Here is a 23,965-nt window from a genome sequence, read left to right as displayed (position 1 = left end):
TCAGCGAGGAGTCACGTCACCGCCAGCCAGAAATCAGATCATCCAGAGTATCAGGTTCTGGATGTGACACAAGTTCATCTTTTAATTGTTCATTAAGTCCATGAACAAACATTGCTTGAAACACCGCTTCGTTCCACCCACTCTCAGGAACCAGAGTACGGAACTCAATGGAGTACTCGGCCACACTCCGCGACCCCTGGCAAAGTGAAAACAGTCTCCTGGCTGCATCTTGTCCTTGAACAGGATGGTCAAAAATGTTACTCATCTCATGGATGAAATTGGTGTAGGTGGATGTCACCGGATCCTGTTTCCTCCAGTGAAAGGCCGCCCACTCCAACACCTCTCCTCGCAGCAGGCTAATCAGGTAAGCTATCTTAGCTTTCTCGGTGGAATACCTCAGGGGACTACAGGTCAAAAACCAAACCACATTGCAGGAGAAAAGTCTTACATTTTCCCAAATGTCCATCATACCTCTCGGGCGGAGAAACCCATGGTTCACGCGTCGGAACTGCGGCGGGAGGTGGAGGTCCCAGCGCTGAAGGAGCGGCTTGAGAGCCAGCCTGAATCTCCGTCAGACGTGGGTTAGGGTTAGGGTGATGAGCTGATGAATCTCAGGTGCGCTGATTTGGAATAGGTGCCAGGTGCGGAAAGAGAGCAGCAGGAGGGGGCGTGTCCACACACTGTGGAGAATGACGTTAAAGGAAAAAACAAAACACACCAGCCACACTGCAGGCACAACAAAATGAGGAAATAAAACAAAAACACAGTCACACCCACACCAGACAGTCACCGGGGCATGACAGACTGGGCATTGCTTCCCTCAGTTCTTGTCCCTTGTACCTCATATCACTGTAAATGAAACAGCACATGGCTTCAGTTACTGGAAGCAGTTGCAGCATTAGCAGTATATGACTGCAACAATGAACGACTTCTCAGTTACTTTCCTCTCAGTGCACGTCATCTTCTTAATTGATTAGCGAGGTTTGAGGTAGTGCTGGTTGGCTATATTTTATGACACAGCTGTGCCTTTTGAAGACTGCATAATTAATGTAGTAAGGATTTGTCATGAGTCGTCTAACATTACTTTCAACACAGGACTTTAGTATGTATGCAGTTATGTATGTATCTACGAAAGCAGTCTTGATATGGAAAGATTGTTTTTTGATGACTGCTGTATTCTTTTTGTTTTTTATGCAGAATTTGGGTTGGATCTGTGGTTGCGCATTCATTTATCAGAATCTAAGTTTAACAATTTGAATCTATTTTTGAACTAGTCTGATGGTAATATGAATTTGTGTCATCAAGAATTGAGTATGTTTCTTGTTTGGCAACTACAAACAAACTCCCTCAGGACTTCCTCAAGATATGTGAGGACCAGTCCATTGCACCGCCTTTCCTTGACAAACTGCTCCATTTTCCTTTTGATATTCGACCAAGTTTCCCAGGTGCAGATTTAATGCAAACTATTCAGCTCTGGCTGTAATTTAATCTGTTCTGCTAATGATCCAATTCAATCTGAAGAAGTTACAGAAAGGCTATGGCACTTTAATTAAGTCATGTCAGTGGAGAGTAAAACATTGGCGTAGCCTTCCTTGGCTTTCCCGTTGGCTTAGTGGCTAACTGGAGAGCATTGCTCTGGCCTCTGGTTTGAATAGTGTTCCTCCTGCACAGCTCAATGCCGCTTGCTTCTGTGTACAGATGCTCAACACATTAATCTATATATGTGTGTGTGTATGTATATATATATATATATATATATATATATATATATACTACTGGTCAAAAGTTTGGAGTCACTTAGAAATTTCCAGTCCACTCCATTACAGACAAAATACCAGCTGAGATCAGTTGCATTGTTTAACCAGGGCAGCAGTTTTAAGATTACTTTATGTGTTTATATAATTGCAAAAGGGTTCTCGACTGTTGTAGAAAGACGTGGCTGATCTTTAATGCAATATCTACATTGTCCATTATCAGCAACCATTCATCCAATGTTCCAAAGGCACATTATGTTCACTAATCTGATATCATTTTAAAAGGCTAACTGAGAAAACATTGGAGAACCCTTTTGCAATTATGTAAGCACATAATGTAATCTGAAAACTGCTGCCCTGGTTAAAAAAACAATGCAACTGATCTCAGCTGTCTATAACTGTCTATAATGGAGTGGAATGGAAATTTCTAAATGACCCCAAACTTTTGACCAGTAGTGTGTATGTATATATATATTAGGGCTGTCAATCGATTAAAAAATGTAATCTAATTAATTACATACTCTGTGATTAATTAATTTTAATTAATCGCATACATAATTAACGGTGCCTGAACTGATACTTTTTAAGAAAGTAAAAAAAGGAAAGAAAAAAACAAGGGTACTAAACAACAGTTGGTGACATTAAAGAACGGCTTGTTTATTGCTAAGGCCATATGGTCAAAATGAAATGATTTAATAATAATGTATAACAATTTCACTAGTAAATTGCTGTTGAACGACAAAAACAACCACCAGATGGTAAAGGACATTTACAATAACTTCAAATGCACCACGAGACTGTAGTTTACCAGTTTCATTGAACACACCGTCTGTGTTTTTCCGACAACAGCAGCTGCAGATTGTTACATCCCGGTGTTGAATCCTCTACAGTAAAACACAGTCACACTTTACACCGTTTAGTGTTAGCTGTCAGCATTTTAACCGTGTTTAATCCAGCTACTAGCTAGCGGTAGGCTAACGTTAGCTGCTGTTGAGTATAGTGTTAACTAGCTAGCGGTAGGCTAATGTTAACTGCTGTCGAGTATAGTGTTAACTAGCTAGCGGTAGGCTAACGTTAGTATGGCCTTCAGAGCATCAGAGAGAAGTGCAGACATATCAGTGGAACCAGATTTCGGGAGCCAGGGTTGGCAGGAAGAAGATTTTTACAAGTAAATGTTCCAATTATTGATCCAGGCAGAACATTCTCGTCTCTCTCCTTCATTTTACAGTCCAATGATGCTAGAACGGCTCCGGGTCAAACCTCAATATGGAATGGATTAATCTGCGTTATTTGTTTTTACGCATTAGTTTTTATTCAGATTAATTAATCGAAATGAACGGGTTATTTTGACAGCCCTAGTAGTTAGTGATGGAATATATATATATATATATATATAAAAATTGAATAAATAACAACACAGTATGATATAAATTGAGCAGTAGGTCACTATAAGGCTATCATGGAAAATGGGAAATGCATCTGCTACAGTTGACAGGTATTAGACATTGAATGTTCCTTTCCTCCTTATTGGCCCATTTTCATTTTTTCCTCAAGAAATTGAAATTGAGGAGAGCAACTACCGATGTGTTCTTGACCTGCCTGCTTAACATCTATTAACTGCATTTACTTAAGGCAAATAACAGGAAGGGTTGCTGTTGACAATATTATTAAATGGCCGGTGGCTTTGCACACAACGCACAATACTTGGCTTTATATGTCAATCAGAGTATTCATTCTGTATTGTTCAAACATCATTTTGTGGTTATACATGTAAAATGATAAACATAATGTATCAAATATTCTATTCAATTTAGTCATGCATGGATGGCAATGTCGGCTAGACTGAATATCTCAAAAAACTATTGGATGGATTGCCATTACATTTGGCACAGACTGTCATGGTGATTTTGATGATGCCCTGACTTTTCATCTAGCGCCACAAGCAGATGGAAATTTTAATTTGTACAAAAACTTTGGTTTAGTGTATGACTAAAATACCTTCAAAACTGACATCAGAAGATGTTAGCATGCTAACATGCTAAACTGAGATGGTAAACATGGTAAACATTATCCCTGCTAAACATCGGCAACTCAGCATTACAATCAGGTTGTTGCATTTAGACAAACAGAATTACCCCCAATAGGATGTTTGGCAGAGTGCTAGCCAATGACCTAGAGGCAGCTGGGAGGCCGGGCTGTCTGAACGGTCTTTGCTGGGCCTGGATCTGCATGGCCCGCGGTCCTCTGTCTCCAGTGGGGTGATGGGAATTAAGATCTGGTGGCCCCGGCTGGGTCAAGGTGGCTTCCTGCTGTCTGAGACTCTCAGGGATGACCGGCTCAATGCCAGCCACGTCACCCCTGCCAGTTTAACAGTACCATCTGCCCCTGCTCCTCCTTCCACTCAGCCAGCCTCGTCAAAACAAGTCAGGATGGCGGCCCCAGGTGGCTGTGTATGACAGCTACTGCAGAGGGGATGCAAGGAGATGCTGTGAACTGCTGTGCGTTAGTGGCAATCATCCAGGCAGGTCCCGGCTGGTGTTGTACCGTATCACCACCTCAACACCTTCTCAGCTGCGAAACAGTGATGTAGCAACCTGCTGCCCCCTCCACCAGACAGAGCTCTGGCTAGGGATTTTAAGTTAGCTCAAAGGGGCTTGCAGGCTGCCTCTATTCTGGAACGTTTGGACTGCCAAAGTTTGATTCCTAAGCTGCTGTTTTGTCTTTTGCTCCGTTTCTGTTTCTTGTAGTTTAAGCATTACGCTCTGGAAAAAACTTCAATGGTCCTGAATTCAAATTAGTGGAGAGTGGCAACTGTTATGAGACAATTCTGGACATGTTGAAAAATACATCTATTTATGGCCCTAAATTTAGATTATATACCTAAATTAATTTGAAACCATTGTGTATTGACTGTAGAATACACTATTGTGCTATAAACTTAATATTCTATATGTTGCTTGTATAGCTGTTAAATAGTCGATTGCTCTCTATGGAGGCTATTTAAAACATGCTAAACATTTTCCACGTGCTAAACTTGAAGGAGCACAGCTGGCTCCAGTTGAACGACTTTACTAAGACTAAATTGTCTGGGCTGAGAATGGACCAGCGGTGGTGTTATTAAATTGAAACTGTGTGTTTGGACCATGTGGGCCGGTGTAAGTCACCTAATTAAGAGGAAGAGGTAAATTAAACTAGTAATGATTATGAGTAATGAGTTAGAGGAATTTTTGGTGCCCCCCCCAAAGACTTTCAGCCAGCCCCAACGGAAAATGACCAGCACCAAAATGATAAGAATTGAGAAAAAAAAAAGCTATTCAGATCCTCTCTGAATATGTTTAAGAGCAATTTACGAAAACAACCCTTGAACAAGCAGAACATTAACTTCAATATGAGAGCTAATCTCAGTTTTGTCTCCAGAGTCTGGCTGTACCGGACTCTCACAGGGATTTATTTAAATATTAAAATAGTTTTGTTAATTGGGGTTTTATTTACTCAGACATATAATACACATTGTTGTTCATGAAATTGTCAGAAATAACAGGAAAATGCATATATTTCTGTCAAATAAGGTAACACAGATTCATTGCCTTTACTGTACGTGGACCGGTAATACTGCCGTGCGTAGTCTTTAATCTGAGACCCATATGATGAGTTTACTTTGACTGCACTTGTTGTGCAAGAAAACCCTAACCCTAACTTCTTCATATAACAAATTTATAAGTAAAAAATAACCCAAAAAGAATTTGGTGTGGTAGTAGATATTCTGCAGCTTCAGTTCGCACATATCAGGGTGAGAAGTTGACAGTTTCAGGTGTGAGATAAAAAGGTTGAACTGCTCCCCTAAATGCTAAATTTCCTCACAGGTGATGTCACCAACGTATACTTTTTTCATCTTGCATCCCTTCATCTTACACCCTTCTTTGCTCCTGTCGCGCTCAGGAGGAGTTTAAACCCTGCGCACCTGAGTCGATGTGATTCTTTAAACCATTACTCATTACTAGGAATGCTGAGAAGCCACCACTTGGCCAAAGCCGCCCTGATGTGTGATGCATGGCAAGGCGATGGTGTTATTGTTGCAGGAGTGCAGTTTGATGAAAGCATAAATGGATCCTCCAGGGTAATGGAGGGAGGCGGCCCAACCTGCAGCCTACTGAGTGGAGTCAGCTGCATCCGAGCTGGGAGGAACCTCTCCGGCTGGGCGGCAGAGCTGTATTTCATGTTCTGAATGTCGCCATGCTCATTTCTGCCGCCGAGAGCGGGGAATGATTTGGATGTCACCTGCTAGGGTTATGTTTCTGAAACATGAGGTCCATCCACCTGAATTTATCGTTGTCATTCAGCTCACAACCTCTGTTCTTCCGTGAAGCTGCCAGCTGTGCAGATGTTAGACATGACAAGTCTGGTTGAGCTGACAAACAGCTGCTGTTTACTAAATCTCTATGTATATTTACTGACCATTAAGAAGGAAACACTTTGTGTTTGGAGGATAAATTGACTCACTTCAGCAAGGGGGCACTTGATGGAAATATTAACTGCCATTTCTTTTAATAATCACTATTGTTTTCACTCTGTGCTACTGAAGTCTCTAAAACACCTCATATTTATATTTCTTTTGGCGTCAGGCAGGATGTGACTACATTACAAAGTTATTTCCACCACTTTAATCTGATATGCTTTTATGAGCATTTCTCAGCATTATTGTGGGTCAAGTAATTACTTCCAATTGACTGCCTCTGGAATATGATTAATTTTTATGCAATGGTGAATTGGTGAATTTTAGAAAATGGCTCTTGCTGGATTAATATGATTATTTCTTCTGAATAGAATTCCAGAAGTGTTGCTTCGCTTGAAATAATTTACAGAAGCTCATTTTCAGGATAACCCCTCATTGTGTTTTTTGAAAACTATCCTCACTCCAAAAACGCCTACACAAGTTGTTTGTTTATGCAGCAATTACGACTTCTATTTCTATTTCTAATGGCGTCTAATATGTCTGATTTTAACCCAAACCACAATCTTTTTCTAAACGTGACTAAGTAGATTTTGTGCCTTAACCCAACCAAACTGCAACTGCTTCACAACTTTAATGAAATGTTTAAAACCACGACCATTACATTCTCTGCTTTAGATATATGGTTGCCTTTCCTGCCACTGCTAGGGGAGTGGGATTATATTATTATATAATATTGTATTATAGGGTAGGAATAAATTACCTATATTGTCATATGGTTTGGAGGACTTGTTATTTTTTTTTGTTACTACGGTCTATGTTAACAATTGGCATGGCTGTTTGTTACTACTGCTCCTGCACATTGGATCAATAAGAATACAGATACTACACTCTGCCTTTGGATAATCTCCATCATCTATAGGTAAAATGTGGTTTATCTTGTTAGTTTAAATAAAAAACGTTATCAAAATGTAATCAAATGTATCTCTTTTTGGCTAGGTGTTTGCCTGCCCAGCTACTATTAATAATGAAATTCATAAAATAAATTAATTTAGGTAGTTTAGTTAGTTTAATTTTGCCACAAAATCGCATTACATACCACTAAAGTCAAAAGCTGAGGTCGTATAAGGAGAAGCTAGCTACCTTTAGTGGGAGGTTTGCTGGAGTTTTTTTTTCCATCATGATAGGATTTAGCTTCTGATATAACTGATGAAATGAAAATTCATTTAAATTCTTTTTTGAAATAATAATACCTAATTACACAGCCAGTGCAGTTACTGGTTAACCCTAACCCTAACCCTATTTTAAAGGTCTGCAGTATACATTTGAAAAGCTTGTTCACAGAAATGACACAGTCCTATGTCATTATACATTTTTACGGTATATAGTAAAACTTATTAAAAATTATCCATCACATTGTCAGTCATTTCTTTCATATATGTGTGATCCTGTATAACATGAATAATAAGTGTTGAGCTTTCTGAGCCCCCCGCCACCCATTACATATCCATGTTATGTGTCTGCAGTAGCTGTAAAGAATGTGGGTGGCAGGCCACATTATCAGAAGATGCTTAGACGGTAAATCTTCATACCGCACACCCATACCTGCATTTCCATGATGCATTGGGAAGTTGACAACCTTGAGGCTAGTGTTTTTGAGCCGGCAAGGAGAAACTGCTCTTCATTTTATATATATATATATTTATTTATAGATATATATATATATATTTTTTTTTTTTAATGAAACAGGATGGAGTGGAGACAGTCCTCATTTCATGCATCAGATTGTTAACATACTTGAAGGCGCTAAAGCGTACACATACATACACACACTCAACACCCTGGGTCACTGGCTGGCTTTCTCTTGCACACTACTGTATATGCACTTAACGAGTTGTTTGGACTTTAAATAGGAAGTGCACACTGAGCGGATGCTTTCGCAAGACGCATATAAGCTTTCTGACTTCATTATAAGAACAATCTACTATAGAAGGACACTTGAGTCTGGCATAAAAACAGCTAGATTTGAAGAAACGTGGAGTCTACTTTATGACATAACCCTTTATGTAATGAGTGCATCTTATTTTTTTATATTATATCTGTCTGTCTATCTTGGGCAGTAATGAGTGTTTTGTGTCCTAGAACTGCTTCAACAAATTTAAATTTAAACAGTTTCAGTTCTTGCTGGTCTCCTGGTTTCCACAGTAACCAGTACTCACACATTCTTAAGGCTAAGCTACACTGCAGCCATAGGAGGATGGCTGCCTTTGGAATTAATGCAAGATTCTCCATTACCACAAAGTGCTGGCAGTATGCATGTTGGCAATGTCTCACACTGACATGGCAGTGATATTACATTCCTGATGGAAGCAACCAAGCACAAGCCTCAATAGTTGATGGGTGCATTCATCTTCTTATAGCGCATTCAAATAACCAGAGATAAAGCTGCTGTTTGTGTATTGATGATGTAAACAAAATGATAACATGGACAGTAATGCTCACAGGCTTTGATGTCTAATTTACAAAAGATGGATCATCTGTAACCTCCTCCTGTATATTACTGTCTGGGTGTATTTTGCTATGAAAGAAAAACATAATATGTGCTCTGGATAGTATACAGCAGTGATTGGGAGTAACTAAGTACATTTATGGCAGTACTTTACTTACTTTACAGAGATATTTGCATTTTCTTCCATTCATACTTGTACTTTCAAAGAGAAATATTGCACATCATACTCTACTAGAGTTATTCGACAGCTATAGCTAATAGTACATTTTCAGATTAAGATTTCACCATACAAATCATACAATCAACACAATGATGCTTTTTTTGCAGATTTAAATGCTCAGCAGTATGTAACATACTGTGTAGATAAAATTGGCTCAACTGCAAAAATGACATGCTACTTATAACAATGCATTTATGAGTGATAAAGTGTAACACTGTACAGCCATTTTTCTGCATTATAATCATTTGATATTTATATATATACTAACATGTAAATGTTGCTGATAATACTTCTGTGCTTTTTGTAAAGTAACATTTTTAGTCTGGTCTACTATCTAGGTCCAGACTGAAATATCTCAACAAGTAATAGATGTCTTGCTATGACATTTTGTCCAGACATCCATGTCCTCCTCAGGATAAACTGGAATCACTTTGGTGATCCCTTTACCTTTCATCTACCAGCATTTGTCCAATACTTTTGTTTTAGGACCAAATACGAGCAAAGCTCATGGCATGCCCATCAGCCTGAGCTGTAGGCTACTGTCTGTTCAGTGCTAATAACCAACCGGCTCATGCTAAACTAAGATGTTTACATTGGTAAATATTAAACCGGCTAACACTCAGGATGTTAGCGTTACTACTGTAGGCATGCTAGCATGCAGACGTTGGTTTTTAGCTCAAAGCAAGTCTGTGCATAAGTACAGCCTCACAGAGCTGCTAGCATGGCTGTAAACTCTTAGTCTTGTTACTTGTAATATATGATTTCACACAATACCTTTTTTCACCAATGCAGTGGTAGCTGTGGTGCATATATGTACAAACATGACTGCAAACTGTTTTTTAATGTTCTACAGCTATAGACACTCTGAATCCACTTCAGACAATTCCAATGAACAAAATTAGATTCTTACAAACTATTTTTCTTGGGGAAGTGTATTCGGAGTTCAGCAAGTCTGCAGTATAAACTGTGATTTCTGCAATAGTTCACTCTGCAGCTTCTGACACAGGTACAGGCACAGGATTCCCCTGCTCTACATATAGGTGATAAGAGCTTTGATTGCACAAGCCTTCAGTGCTCTAAAGAGTTATGTCCATTTTTTTTGCAGCCCCTATGGCTGTTGTCTCAGTTATTGGCGGGGAGAAACAATCATTGTGGCAAAGACAGAAACAAGGGCCAGGCCTGTGGCTCGGTAGAAATGCTTTAATTAACTGAAACAATGCTTAATCCACTCCTCTGGACTGTGGAATTACAAATGGGCACTGCAGAAGCCCAGTGTTGCACTCTGGTCTGGCTGCCCGCTCCAGGCAGCAGTGGAATTGTATTCAGGTCCACCTCATATGAATGACTTCTCTGAAATCTCTGGGTTATGACTAAAAAGAACTCACTCATTGACCGATAAATTGTCCCAGAAATTATTGCGATGAACGATAATATTGTCGCTCCGAGACCATTTTCATCTAATATATAATGATAATGGCATACTAATGCAGGTACACCTTTTCAAAGCTCAATACACTTTTATTTCTAAAGAATATTTAACACTGGAACTGGAAGACATTTTAAATATCCACAATATGTCTTTGATCTCCTTTAGTATGTCGTCTTTCACGCTGTTGGACAGTTGTGGAATTGCTGTTTGTGACCCGTATGTTCTCCCAGGTAATTCGTACTGGCTGTCAAATGTTTGCAGCATTCCTCGAGTGTCTGTGCGATAGACTACAGACTCTGTACTACATTTAACAATTATTTCTCCAGTCTCTTTGGTAGAGAGAGAGACAGAGAGCAAGAGAGAGAGAGAGAGAGAGAGACAGACAGACAGACAGACAGAGACAGAGAGAGAGAGAGAGACAGAGAGAGAGACAAGGAAAACAAACAAGCATGCAAATGGAAATCACGGCTGGAAAAATTATTGAGCTTATTTTTTTTATCATGCGATTAATTGATTTATTGACTATCGCGACAGGTCTACTCACTCACAGATTTAAATGGTTACGCTTTTGGGAAAGATGCCAAAGTGACACGGTCTTCTTCAATGTCTTGAATTTCAATGGAAATTATTGGAGGCCAATATTGTCTGAACCCAATAACAAAAATCACCTGGTCTTGAGGTTCATTATTACCTCTGCTCGAACACATAGGAGAGAATTTTTCAATTATGGACGTTGACGTTTTACTATGTAGCAAAAAATACAAATAGGGATTGTATTTACTATAAGCAAGCTGTATTGACTTGCTTGCTGGAAAAACACTCTCAGAAACAAGGCCGGAAGAGAGGCTGAAAATGTTTCTCGCAGTCATCTGAAGAGAAATACTCCCGGGTGTCTTTATTGGTGTTTTAATCAACTCTAACATTTTATCGATTTCAGCAAGAGGCATTTCATAAAGCAGCAGGCCAGAACAGGTTGGCAGTGTGTACCCTCAGCTGAACAAGCAGCAAACTTCTCTCCATGGGAACCATGAGCTCCGGTTCACTATCACAAAACTCCACCGCAGCACACTACTGCCTCTCTCCCCGCTGTTTCTCTCATTGAACACAGACATTTCTTTGCATTTTGTCAGAGGCTGTTCATATTTAATCTCTTCATAATTAGAAAACGCAATCAGAATTATGGCTAAAAGGTTCAAGTCTACCTGTGGCATGCTGTCAGCCCAGTGGCCGTTCTGTCTCTGCTTGTCTCATTAGATTAATGGCAATTTTCATTACATTACTCAGTCTATATTAACATCTCCATCCCTATCTGGAAAAATAATCAGAATCATGGCTTAAAGGCTTCGTTTTCTTGTGTCTTGGAACGTTGTCTCACATCTCTCCCTTGCCATCAGCAGTGTAGATGGATGACTCTGCACAATATTGTCTTGCATTAATTACACTGGCAAACTGAAACCTCAAATGACATTGCAGGGATATAGTCCAGTTATGCCTTGACCATAATAGTGCTAACCAGACTTAAATCGCTCAGTGAGTTTGGATGTAAGGTGCCTTTCCTTACAGGGGGATACATAAAAAGATACTGAAAAGGCAGGATTAAGCCCTTATTAAAGGTAAACATTTCTGGTCATTAGCAGCTGTTGCTACAATGAAAGTAACAGATATTAGGGGCTGTTATTAATGTTATGAGATATTATGAATCACCATAAGGCCTTTGTTTACAGATGTTATTGGGCTGAAGATAAACATCTACTTTCAATTTGTGATTAATTCAGGTAGCGCGCCTTTTGTGATCCCTGTTTTTTTTTACTATTGCCATCATCAGGTCAAAATTGTACTTTTTCCAAATAATTTGGTTTATGACAAAATACCTACACACTGATGACAGATTAATTAGGAACAGCTGTACTTTGTATTTGCTGATTAGCAAATGTTAGCATGCTAACACATTAAAAAGATGATTAACATATAGGCTAAGTGTGTTGCACTGCAAATTAGCAAAGGTTAGCATGCTAACCAACTAAACTAAAATAATTAATGTACAAGCGTTAGCCCATATACCTCAGCTGTGAGGTATGAAAATTAGACAAAATTAGACAATTGCTAACCGAAGATGCTAACCGTTATCTGCTAATAATCAGCATGTTAACATTGTAATTCTGAGCATGTTCGCTAGTGTGGCTGTACTGTATATTCAGACAGACCACTAAAGGCGACACAATACAAATGCATACAAACTCAATGGAATGACACAAATGTGAATTTGCCTGGGGTGTAAACTGAGAGAAACTGCATAAAGAGTTGGAACCGTATCAACTTAAATGAAATAGGATTTGTGTTTAACCCGTGGGGTTTATGAATCTTCTCTAGTACAGCCATAATACAGACTGCTATACTGTTTATTATTCAAAGCTGCTATTATAAGTTTTTGACTAACAGTTGGACTCATTATAACAGCTGAGGGTTATGTACCTTGCTCAAGACTGCGTTGATAGTAGTTCCAGTTTCATGTTATTTAACCTGGTTGGATGTGGAGGAGGAATAAACTGGTTTAAAAGCAGAAGAGAGGAATTCTGCTGCAAGATTAGCAAGACACATGCACACTTATACCACAACCAGAGGATTTTTCTGAGATTAAAGAATCAACTGTTTTTATCCCTTTTCCCCAGAGCCAACCTTACCTATGCTTGATGCAGATTTAGGGCAAATAATATTCTCGATTTATAATGAAGTGGTGGCTGTTTGAAGTTTCTCCATGCCTGTTTTGACGAAATTAATTCCATATGGTACCTCCAACACAATTAATGGATCTCACTCGCCCTCTCACTCTTTGTATTTCCAGTGATTGAACTGCCTACGGAGGAAGATTTTAAGTACATTCACTTTAATTCCTTTGTTGATAATCCTATGCAAGCACTGTCTCACTGAAGCACATCCATCAGCAAGATACATCAGTGAAATGTATTTATTCTTTCTCATACATGATTTACGGCTTGGCCTCATTAGCTCATGGTGGATTAATGGTAGACCAATCTGAGGAATTTTGATAGGACATTTGAAATGGAAGATACATATTAGTACTAAGAGTGTGTTGTTTATACTGATAATTCCCAAATATATGAGCTTCGTCAGAGTGAAAGCTGACCTAAAGAAGGTTTACCAGCGATGACAGGTGATTGTTTTCCACCTGTGTACTAGCCCCCGAAGAGGGGCACTGCACTGTGGTTGACGCTGCAATCTGTTGCTTCTATTGTTGGGATGAGAGTCCATGTCCTGAATGTGTAAGTAGGGAGGGATGTGCGTAAAGTAAAAACGCATTTGCTTTGTGCAAATTATTGTAAGTTTTCATTATGTTCCACTTTTCAGCATTAATAAATCAGTACCTCATTGACTTTGAAACATGTGGGTAATGACTGTAAACAAATGAGACAATCATAGCTACCTGTCAGTTCCTCAGTTCTTCGGCATTGCATTTTACAAAAAGTGTCCCAAGGTTAAATTGTGCCAAAATCATCTGGAGTTCTTTTTTTTTTAAACATGAAAAAAAAGATTGTTTTATGGCACAAATAAAAAAGGACAAGTGAACAGTTGATCCTTTACTGTAAGGCAAACATGATTTGGAAAAAAACCTTGGGAGGTGAGGGGGCCAGAGTCAGAGACTTTGGTGTCATTGCATGATTGCATTGCTGGTAGTCATTTGATCCATTGTAGAGAGATGACAGGAAGTCCTGTTGGGACATGTTTGAGAGCAATTGGTAGAGTTTGTATTGAACACTATATACTCAGCCCAGTCTCTTACGGAATTACATTCATTTGGGATGATTCTGCAGTAGTACAGTATTTATGCCCAATGCAAATTCAGGAAGTAGTTGGACATTCTTTTAGCTCAGTAATAAGTAAACATGTGAAGGTCAGGGTGTTAGGTGGGCATATAAACCTTATTTAGTGTCCTGTCTCTTTACAGCTAGTGTTCATTTTTAATATGAATAAATATATGAACTAATTTTTAACCTTAGAAATAAAGCTGTACCTTTTACAATTCAGTGAGAGGAACTTGAATCAAGTAATTTACCTTTATTTTTTCAGTGGTTATACAACTATCTACAATTAGATTTGCGTGAAAAGACTTTGCTCTTGAAGGAGCTGTCAAAGAATCCGAGCAGAAACATTATTTACAGTTATTATACCACAATTAGCACGGTTCATTTGACAAAGTTACTGTATACTAAAAAGTACCAAGTGTCATTCTGATAGAAAATGGTTAAATGATCATTAAAATCAAGTATAGCCAACTTAAGTCTTAAAGGTTAAAGACAATTAACAATAATAGCCTGAATGTCATTAGTACAGAGATCACAAGCTCAACTGGACAGTTTTTAATGAGTGTAGCCTACAGTATCTAGTCTACATTGAATTTCACCATTTGCTAAGAACAACAGCAGCTCTGTTCACCGATTGCAACTGCATTAATTTTTTTGGCCACTTGGCGCAACAAGCGACAACACTCAACAACACGCAACATGTTGGCAAACAAATGCTTTCTTACTCATCCAGCAGACATGGAGCAACATTAGCATTCATTTGCAGTTGTGTTTCTGGTCTCAAATGTAAACACTGTCCTTTTTCTTATGAGAGAAGGCTTGTTTCTGGCTGCCTGGGGAATGTAAGTCCAATACTCACTCTCCTATTAGCTCTGTTTTGGTTTCCACCAACTCCTGAGGGAAATATGTGGCTCTAAGGTAATAAATCAAGGCAGAAGTAGGGTCATTTTCCCAAAGACTTCTATAGAAACAAACTTCTTTTTGCAACCGGTGGAGTTGCCCCCTGCTGGAAAGTTGATAGAATGCAACTAGGCACTTTCGCATTAGCTTCACTTTTCAGACTTGGAAGCTTCGTCCATTTCTTTTTACAGTCTATGATAATATCTCCAAATAGCTGAGAAGGTGAACTACGAAAGCTAAGATATTTTAAAGTGCTCATATTATGCTTTTTGGCTTTTTCCCTTTTCTTTATTGTGTTGTATATCTTTTTTGTGTACGTTATAGGTTTACAAAGTGAAAAAGCCCAAAGTCCCCCCCCAAAGGGACTTACCATCTCCAACAGAAAACACTGTTCACAAACTGCTCCAAACAGCTCTACTGTAGTCCAGCCTTTACTTCAGAGACAAACATGGTCACTTTGGAACACACGTTATAATGCTCGCCTAGCTGCTAGCATGGCACGCCCTCATACTCTGCTTCTGACTGGCTAGTAGTCCTTACCTAGGTACTGTCAGGGCACGCCCTCATACTCTGCTTCTGACTGGCTAGTAGTCCTTACCTAGGTACTGTCAGGGCACGCCCTCATACTCTGCTTCTGACTGGCTAGTAGTCCTTACCTAGGTACTGTCAGGGCACGCCCTCATACTCTGCTTCTGACTGGCTAGTAGTCCTTACCTAGGTACTGTCAGGGCATGCCCTCATACTCTGCTTCTGACTGGCTAGTAGTCCTTACCTAGGTACTGTCAGGGCACGCCCTCATACTCTGCTTCTGACTGGCTAGTAGTCCTTACCTAGCTACTGAGCATGTGCGACTCCCAACAAAGATGGGACAGAAGTGAGATGTCTCACTCTGTAGCTAAAACAGAGAGCTCAACACACAGGGTGAAAAGAGGAGCTGCAACAATGTGCAGTACGACAAAAATATGTTTTTTGAAAATTAAACCATGTAAAACTATTCTGACATTACCTCTAAATACAATTATGAACCTGAAAATGAGCATAATATGAGCACTTTAAAAGAGCTTTTCGTGCCTATGACAGAGGCATTGCAATTTGTATTTCAACATACATTTGATACTCACTATGTGCATTCAGGCAGGATACATAGGTTTCAGCTGTAAAGGGGATGGAGCATTGGACCATGAGATGCATTGTGGGTGGGATGAAAAGCATGACATAAGTTGTGAATATTAACACATTCAGAAGGCTGCAGTTATTAGTAGCTTATGCTTGCATTTTTCACTGTTCCTTCAAGCTATAGAACAGTCTCAGGGCTGTAGTACATTCAACCTCTTCAAATGAGGGGAAGTATTTAATTTTGGGAATACCTTTCGTGATATGTGGTAGATGCTTTGATGTTTTAGGTAGCCTACTGGATCAATAATAATAATAATAATAAATTATAAATAATAATATCATAATAAATATAGAAACAGCTAAAGAATACGTGGCATCTTTGAAAGTGAACAGTGACATTTAATATTCTTGGAGAGAATGTTTCCAGGTAAAGAAGGATCTTGAATGTGAACTTCACTGCAGACTGAATCACTGTTGTGTTGCATCAGTCACTGAAAGAGAAAAGCAGAGTAAATGTGTATTTTCACAAAACAGGTTTGGATTTGATGTATTTGATGTAATACTGTAATTACCCTGTTCAGAAATCTGAATTATATACACTGTACTGCCAGTTTCCTGTTTGAGACAAGAGATAGTCTAGATCAAAGTACTTCTACCTTTTTAAATTATTAACGCAACATTCTTTAATAAACTGCACATGGCTGCTGTACTGTAAGAGAAAGCTCCCTTTTCTAAAATGTCAGCTCTCTTTTAAAAGCTTTCTTTTAAGATTGACACCCATGATATTTTAAAGATAGACATCACATTTTGAAAGGTGTGTTTTTGCATCTCATAGTCGTCAGAGTTACTTATAACATAAAGCGCTCAGAGGCATTCCAGGAAACCAAATGCTGTAAAAAAAATAAATAAAATGAACTGAGAAAAGGAAGCAATTTAGTTTATGTTGCTGCAGCAAATATTAGCAGCTTCTCCACAGCTGGACAGATGACGGCTAGATTTCAGGACATCCATACTGCTGATCCGTTGCGACGCCTCGTTCAGTGGCTGTCTGGTTCTCCTCTTCGTGGTCTTGAATGTCAATCTGCAGCGCTCCCCCACACTCAGACAGTAGCTACCAGTGATGCTGCACTAATTAGCCAACCCTCTCGAGTAGCCAAGCCCTCCCAATGGCATCTGTGCCAAACAGAATTATTAAAGAAGGAGGGAGGAGGAGTCACACCTCCTCTGCAGAGGAGCAAACACCCAGGTTTCAGTTTAGCATTCACTTCGTCGCCCTCTGGCTGGGGAGCCGACGCTGTCATCAATATTAACACCTAGATACATCCGTTGCTGTAACGCATATTTTTTGCCCCAAACTAATGAAAATTTCATGTGAATCCCATAATTATAATTCCTTATTCAAATGAGCGCTGTCTGGAGATGATTTGTGGTGGAACAGTGAGTGAAAAGCAGCCGGATGCTGCTGCCGTGTCTGTTTTACAGCAAGCGTGGAGATCTCTGGGTGAATATATACGTGTTTGTTGGTTGGGCGACATGTCCTTCACTGGCTAGAAACTGAGCTTCCTTGCTTCTTAATAGATTATTTTTCTACACTACTAATTTTTAAATTTAATAATCATTGCCCCCCCCCCCTCCACAATGCTTGGCCTTCCTCACCTCCTGTCTTTTGGCATTCTGTCGGCTTTGATGGCTTATTTGCTGATTTGTTTATATATTTATTAATTCATTTACCCCTCCCAATCCAATTTTAGCTGACATTTCGTGTCGAGATGCGAAGGATGACCTTTGAAAACGAAACACTTCCTGCCAGAGATGTGAAGGAGGTCTCACTCTCTGCTCAGAAAACACTCCTCCTCTTCACTGGTCTGTATACAATAATAAAAGGTGGAAGAGACATTAACGTTTGTCAGTTAATTTAAAACACTTTTACCATATTTTAAGTAGATTTGTTTGCTTTTACAAGTAGTAACTAACGTGTATTTTATTAGCCACATTTGTAACTTAAATTTCAGCATCTCAGCGAGCATTTCAAAAGAAACTGGCGTAAATGTAAATAGCATACATGTATATAAAGAGTAAAGGGAACAGTAAAAAGTTGTCAAATTAAAGCAATAGTTTGACATTTTTGAAAGTACGCGTATTAGATTTTTTGCAGAGTCAGATGAGAAGATAGAAACCAGTCTTATAGCTGGAAAGTGGTATCAGTCTTCCAAGAAAGCAAATAAGCATATTTCCCAAAGCGTTGAACTATTGCTTTAAATTTATCTAAGAGGAGCGTATTTAAAATGAAGCAACAAGACCTCCAAACCATACGACAATATGAGTCATTTATTCCTTCCGTCTAATACGAGCCATAGGAGCATTTCATAATAAGCATCCCTGACAGTCTGTTGAAATTCTCGAGCAGCCAGACCCACGTCACCCGTTCATCCAATCAGCTGCCGGTCAAGGGCATGGAGCATCAACCATGGATGTATGACGTCGCGACACCACGCTTCAGTCGTGTCGGACAAATGGATCTGTACCGTATTTCTGACAACGGCAGCTGGTGCGCTGCGGAGCAGACTGTTGCGTCCCGGTGTTGGAATCCTCTACAGTGAAATGCAGTCACACTTGACACTGTTTAACGTTAGCTGTCAGCATTTGAACCATGTTTAATCCAGCTGCTAGCTAAAGGTAGGCTAACGTTACCTACTGTCGAGCGTAGTGTAAAATGAGGCACCGTAATCTTCGTTCTTATTCAGTCTCGTTACTACCGTTTACGTCGGCACCGGTGCCCTATTGGCACCCAACCCTAGTTCTAAATGTGTCTATTTTGGGGTGTGTGTGATTTGAAGTAAGAGTTGAGCGGCCCTGCTCTACATCACCTAATGAGCTGCTGTTTGCTCGCCTCCTGCTCTCTCTCTCTCTCTCTCTCTCTCTCTCTCTCTCTCTCTCTCTCTCTCTCTCTCTCTCTCTCTCTCTCTCTCTCTCTCTCTCTGTCTCTCTCTGTCTCTCTCTCTCTCTCTCTCTCTCTCTCTCTCTCTCTCTCTCTCTCTCTCTCTCTCTCTCTCTCTCTCTCTCTCTCTCTCTCTCTCTCTCTCTCTCTCTCTCTCTCTCTCTCTCTCTCTCTCTCTCTCTCTCTCTCTGCCTCTCTCTCTCTGCCTCTCTCTCTCTGTCTCTCTCTCTCTCTCTCTGTCTCTCTCTCTCTGTCTCTCTCTCTCTCTCTCTCTCTCTCTCTCTCTCTCTGTCTCTCTCTGCCTCTCTCTCTCTCTCTCTCTCTCTCTCTCTCTCTCTCTCTCTCTGCCTCTCTCTCTCTGTCTCTCTCTCTCTCTCTCTCTCTGCCTCTCTCTCTCTGTCTCTCTCTCTCTCTCTCTCTCTCTCTCTCTCTCTCTCTCTCTCTCTCTCTCTCTCTCTCTGTCTCTCTCTCTCTGTCTCTCTCTCTCTCTCTCTCTCTCTCTCTCTCTCTCTCTCTCTCTGTCTCTCTCTCTCTCTCTCTCTCTGCCTCTCTCTCTCTGTCTCTCTCTCTCTGTCTCGATGTCTCTCTCTCTCTCTCTCTCTCTGTAATGTATTCTTTCAGTGTATAATACAGGCCCTTTTGGGACCACAGGTTTTCATGCAGCATTTTCACACATTCTCACCCATCCCCTGTATTCAGAGCAGCAGTGCATTTGCACAAGCATACATTTCAAGGTGAAAATATTTAACCAGTGTGTGAGTGACTTCCTGCAAACGTACTTCTGTGGGTTTTAGCTGTGTGTCTGTACATCTGTGTTTCCCCAGGTGTGTGTGTGTGTGTGTGTGTGTGTGTGTGTGTGTGTGTGTGTGCGCGCGTGTGAGATATCACAGGAAATAAGAAAGAACATCCTTAGCTCCCTGTTGCCATGGTGACACTTCTGGTAACAGGAACATCTAATAGGTCTTCCATACAAATGAACCTGCCATAGAGTATGTATGTACAGTATGTGCTTTAAATACTATACGAAATATATATATTTAAAAAAACATATATATATATATATTTAAATATATTATTAAATACATTGTTCTGTTTTATTATTGTATATTTGTCTTATGCTTTTGTAACTTAGGGTTATAGGATGAATACCTGAGTCAACAATAATCTTGAGTTTGTATTCTGATTACATTTTTCATTGCTATATTTTATTGGTAATTAAAATGCCTCTGAGTCTCTTATCTCATGCTGTATGTGCTACATGTAAAATATATGATTGTATATTATATATGAGTCCCTCCTGCCCAGATGTGATGTCATATGTTGTGTTCAAAGTCGCAGTAATATGCAAAGTATGTGAGTTATGACCCCGTATTTAGGCAAAACAATGCACATCAAAGAAAACAATGTTACTCTTAAAAGGTTTTATAGTGTAGCTTATGACAAACCACTGTGTATATTCTCTCATGGATATGTTGTATTTCTTAATAACATGTCTGATGTTCATTTTTAAACTGATTCTGGTCAAATCACTTGTAAGTCTCTGGCTGTTTGCTATTGAATTTCGTGGCTTCCTGAGCCGGAGGGGTTCCTTAAGTCAATTGAATTATTTGACTTGAAAGCGGTCAACTTTCTTTTATTGAGTTGGCTGAGCCCTGAAGCTCCACACCAGGCCTGTTTCCCTGTCTTTGTCAATAGTACTTTGCCTTATTTTCAGTCATTATTGCAGGCCTGTATATCCACTTTCTCCCTTGATTATTCTATTTTATTGTAGTTTAGTTGAATTTATTTAATTTTACTGATTTAGTTTATTTTATTTTACATGCAGATAAACACCACTGCACTGTAGATATAAGTGCACAACGATGTGAAGTTGGGACAAGAAAACCCAAAGAGACTGAAAAATCAATTTAACTTCAAAAGCAACAGATAAAATATCAAAATGACCCACAGATAGATTTGCTAATTGGGTTTCTGATTCCAAAGGACATCAAAACATAAAAGTGAGGGAAATGATACAAAACAGAACAGACATCAAGCAAGAGACATACAATAATTCATATAAAATAAATCCATTCAACTTTCGCTTTGTTTTTCTTTCCTCTGCAGAAACTTGTCAAAGAATCCTCTCAGCACTCTGTCATGGCAGCTCTTCCAGCACCTCCAAATCTCCGAGCTGTAAGTCTTCTTCCCTCGTCTGATCTTTCTCGTTGGCTTTTGTTTGTATTTTATTAGAGCCATTTATCATCGCTCCGTGCACTCTATCTGCCTCAATACAAATTGTCTTCACTGCATGCCATTATAATTCCTGTCTTTGTTGTACAAAACCTCTAATTTGTCTGAGCACATGTAAACGACTGAACCTATAGGCAGTATGGTGGCACTGTGATCTTTCGAAAGTCATTTGTTGACTTAATTAATTCACACATAGGAAATGTATAATGGTCTTGTAAGGAGGAGGCAGTCTCACCCCATTTTCTTGTTTGTTATGAATATTTTAGCGATCATTGTGTTCATGAAATGAGTTTGCTCTTTCACCACCAGGGTGAACATTGTGATGTCGACCCGCTTTGTAATTTACACATCATTACGAGTGTCAGCGCTGTCCATCATTTGAGCCTTTGCTGTGTGCAGAATGCAGCCGCTGCTTCCTGCGCCTCCTGGCATATAAAGCTGAGGTATTGCAGGATGTATTTCAAGCAGGCCTCCTTATTGTGCTATTTTCAGAGGTAGAAGCAGGGCAGGTCCTCTGAGAGCCCGGCACAATGCTGATCTGGGGTAGTCCGGCTGTTATACACTCCAGGCAGCAAAGTAGAGGAAAAGCCCTGCTTACATTGACAGTATAGCTTTGCATTTTTTTTGGCATTTAACTTACGTTGTCATCCTGAGGAAAAGTTATCCCTCACACACACAGGGCCCACCAATATTACAGAGCGCTCATTCTTATCCATCCTGCGTAGGAAGCAATTCACAGAGGACCCCATACCAGTGCTACACAAGTGTCATCTCACTATGGGCCCTCATCCGAGGCAGATGGGTCTTTGAATCCCTCATTGTGCCTGGTATTGGGTTGTGAATTTCATTCTTCACTGGATTGTACAAGTTCTGTACTTTTTTTGTCTTACCAGCTGTCCAATTCTGCTTTTGTTGAAGCTAGTTTGGCCTTTAGTGTCTCTCATTGCTGCTGCTGCTCTGATTAAGCGTTCTATCCCATGCTTCCATATGTACGGTACAGTATGTTATGTAATGTATTTAGTAGGGCTGTCAATCGATTAAAAAATGTAATGTGTAATGTGTAATGTTAATCTAATTAATTACATATTCTGTGATTAATGAATTGAAATGAATCGCATACATAATTAACAGTGCCTGAACCGATACTTTTTAAGAAAGTAAAAAGGGTACTAAACAACAGTTGGTGACATTAAAGAACGGCTTGTTTATTGCTAAGGCCATATGGTCAAAATGAAATGATTTAATAATAATGTATAACAATAACAATAACTTATTTCACTAGTAAATTGCTGTTGAACCATCAGATGGGAAAAGGACATTTACAATAACTTCAAATGCACCACGAGGCTTTAGTTTACCAGTTTCATTGAACGCACCGTCTGTGTTGTTTCTCCGACGGCAGCTGCAGATTGTTACATCCCGGTGTTGAATCCTCTACAGTAAAACACAGTCACACTTTACACCGTTTAGTGTTAGCTGTCAGCATTTTAACCGTGTTTAATCCAGCTACTAGCTAGTGGTAGGCTAATGTTAGCTGCTGTCGAGTATAGTGTTAACTAGCTAGTGGTAGGCTAATGTTAGCTGCTGTCGAGTATAGTGTTAACTAGCTAGCAGTAGGCTAACGTTAGCTGCTGTCGAGTATAGTGTTAACTAGCTAGCGGTAGGCTAACATTAGTTTCTGTCGAGTATAGTGTTAACTAGCTAGCGGTAGGCTAACGTTAGCTGCTGTCGAGTATAGTGTTAACTAGCTAGCGGTAGGCTAACATTAGTTGCTGTCGAGTATAGTGTTATTGTTGTTAACATTTGAATCTGATGGTGGGTTGTTTTACTGTCGATCAATCTAACCCCCATACAGCCCTGAAGCAGATTATCTTTTGAGTGTATAACTCAAATAATAACTAAATATGTTTTTTTATTTTTTATTATTGGATTATCGATTCGAGGTGTAAGCAGCATATTGATGTTGTATCTGGTGAAGATGGAGTAGGTAGTTTAATCTATAATGATGTATCATGTTATAATCCGATCATATGTTTCAGTTACTGTTTCACCATTGCATACATTATATACGTAGTGTAGCTTTAATACTTTATATCATAAAAACTAGATCAGGGCCACGTTGCCTACAGAGTACAGTATTAGAGTTGAGCAGTTAAATTTCCTTACATTCCTCGTCAGACTAAATCCCATGCAACAAACTAAAATAACCAGTGCAAACAGTATACTTCCTTAACCGAATCACCATCACAGCTCACAGAGCATGATTTGCTCTGATGTGCAATCCTATTTATTCTTAAGCAACCATTTTAGATGTGTACAAATGGAGTCTTTGTTGTTCTACATGAAAAGCAGGGCCAGGGTGATGCCCGTGTTTCCCAGAGAATGCTGATGAGGAGTGAGGTTTATGTCTATTCCATTTGGTGGGTTTGGTTAAGAGGTGTCAGTTGGAGTGGCGTGGCGTGAGGCGTTGTGCAAGAAGGAAGCCATGTGGAATCAGGCCTTGCTAATAGGAAATGAGTCACTCTATCATGGGCAGAGTCTGCGACGTGGCCCCTGACATCATTACTCTCTTCACTGTGTCTGTGTTCGCCCAAAC

General features: G+C 39.6%; 1 protein-coding gene across 2 annotated transcripts in view; it reads left to right on the top strand.

The window, feature by feature from the left end:
• Positions 1-23,965, top strand: part of ntrk3b (neurotrophic tyrosine kinase, receptor, type 3b) — a 223,950-nt gene that overhangs the window by 72,436 nt on the left and 127,549 nt on the right. For both annotated transcript variants that reach the window (XM_078260759.1, XM_078259942.1), the window contains exon 4: positions 21,244-21,312. In XM_078260759.1, the coding sequence (XP_078116885.1) occupies positions 21,244-21,312 (69 nt within the window). The remainder of the gene's footprint in view (positions 1-21,243; positions 21,313-23,965) is intronic.

Source organism: Sander vitreus, chromosome 1 (genome assembly GCF_031162955.1).
Source record: "Sander vitreus isolate 19-12246 chromosome 1, sanVit1, whole genome shotgun sequence".
In the NCBI taxonomy this organism is placed as follows: Eukaryota; Metazoa; Chordata; class Actinopteri; order Perciformes; family Percidae; genus Sander; species Sander vitreus.
Note: the sequence above shows the minus strand (reverse complement) of the source record. Positions and strands in the feature narration are given on the sequence as shown.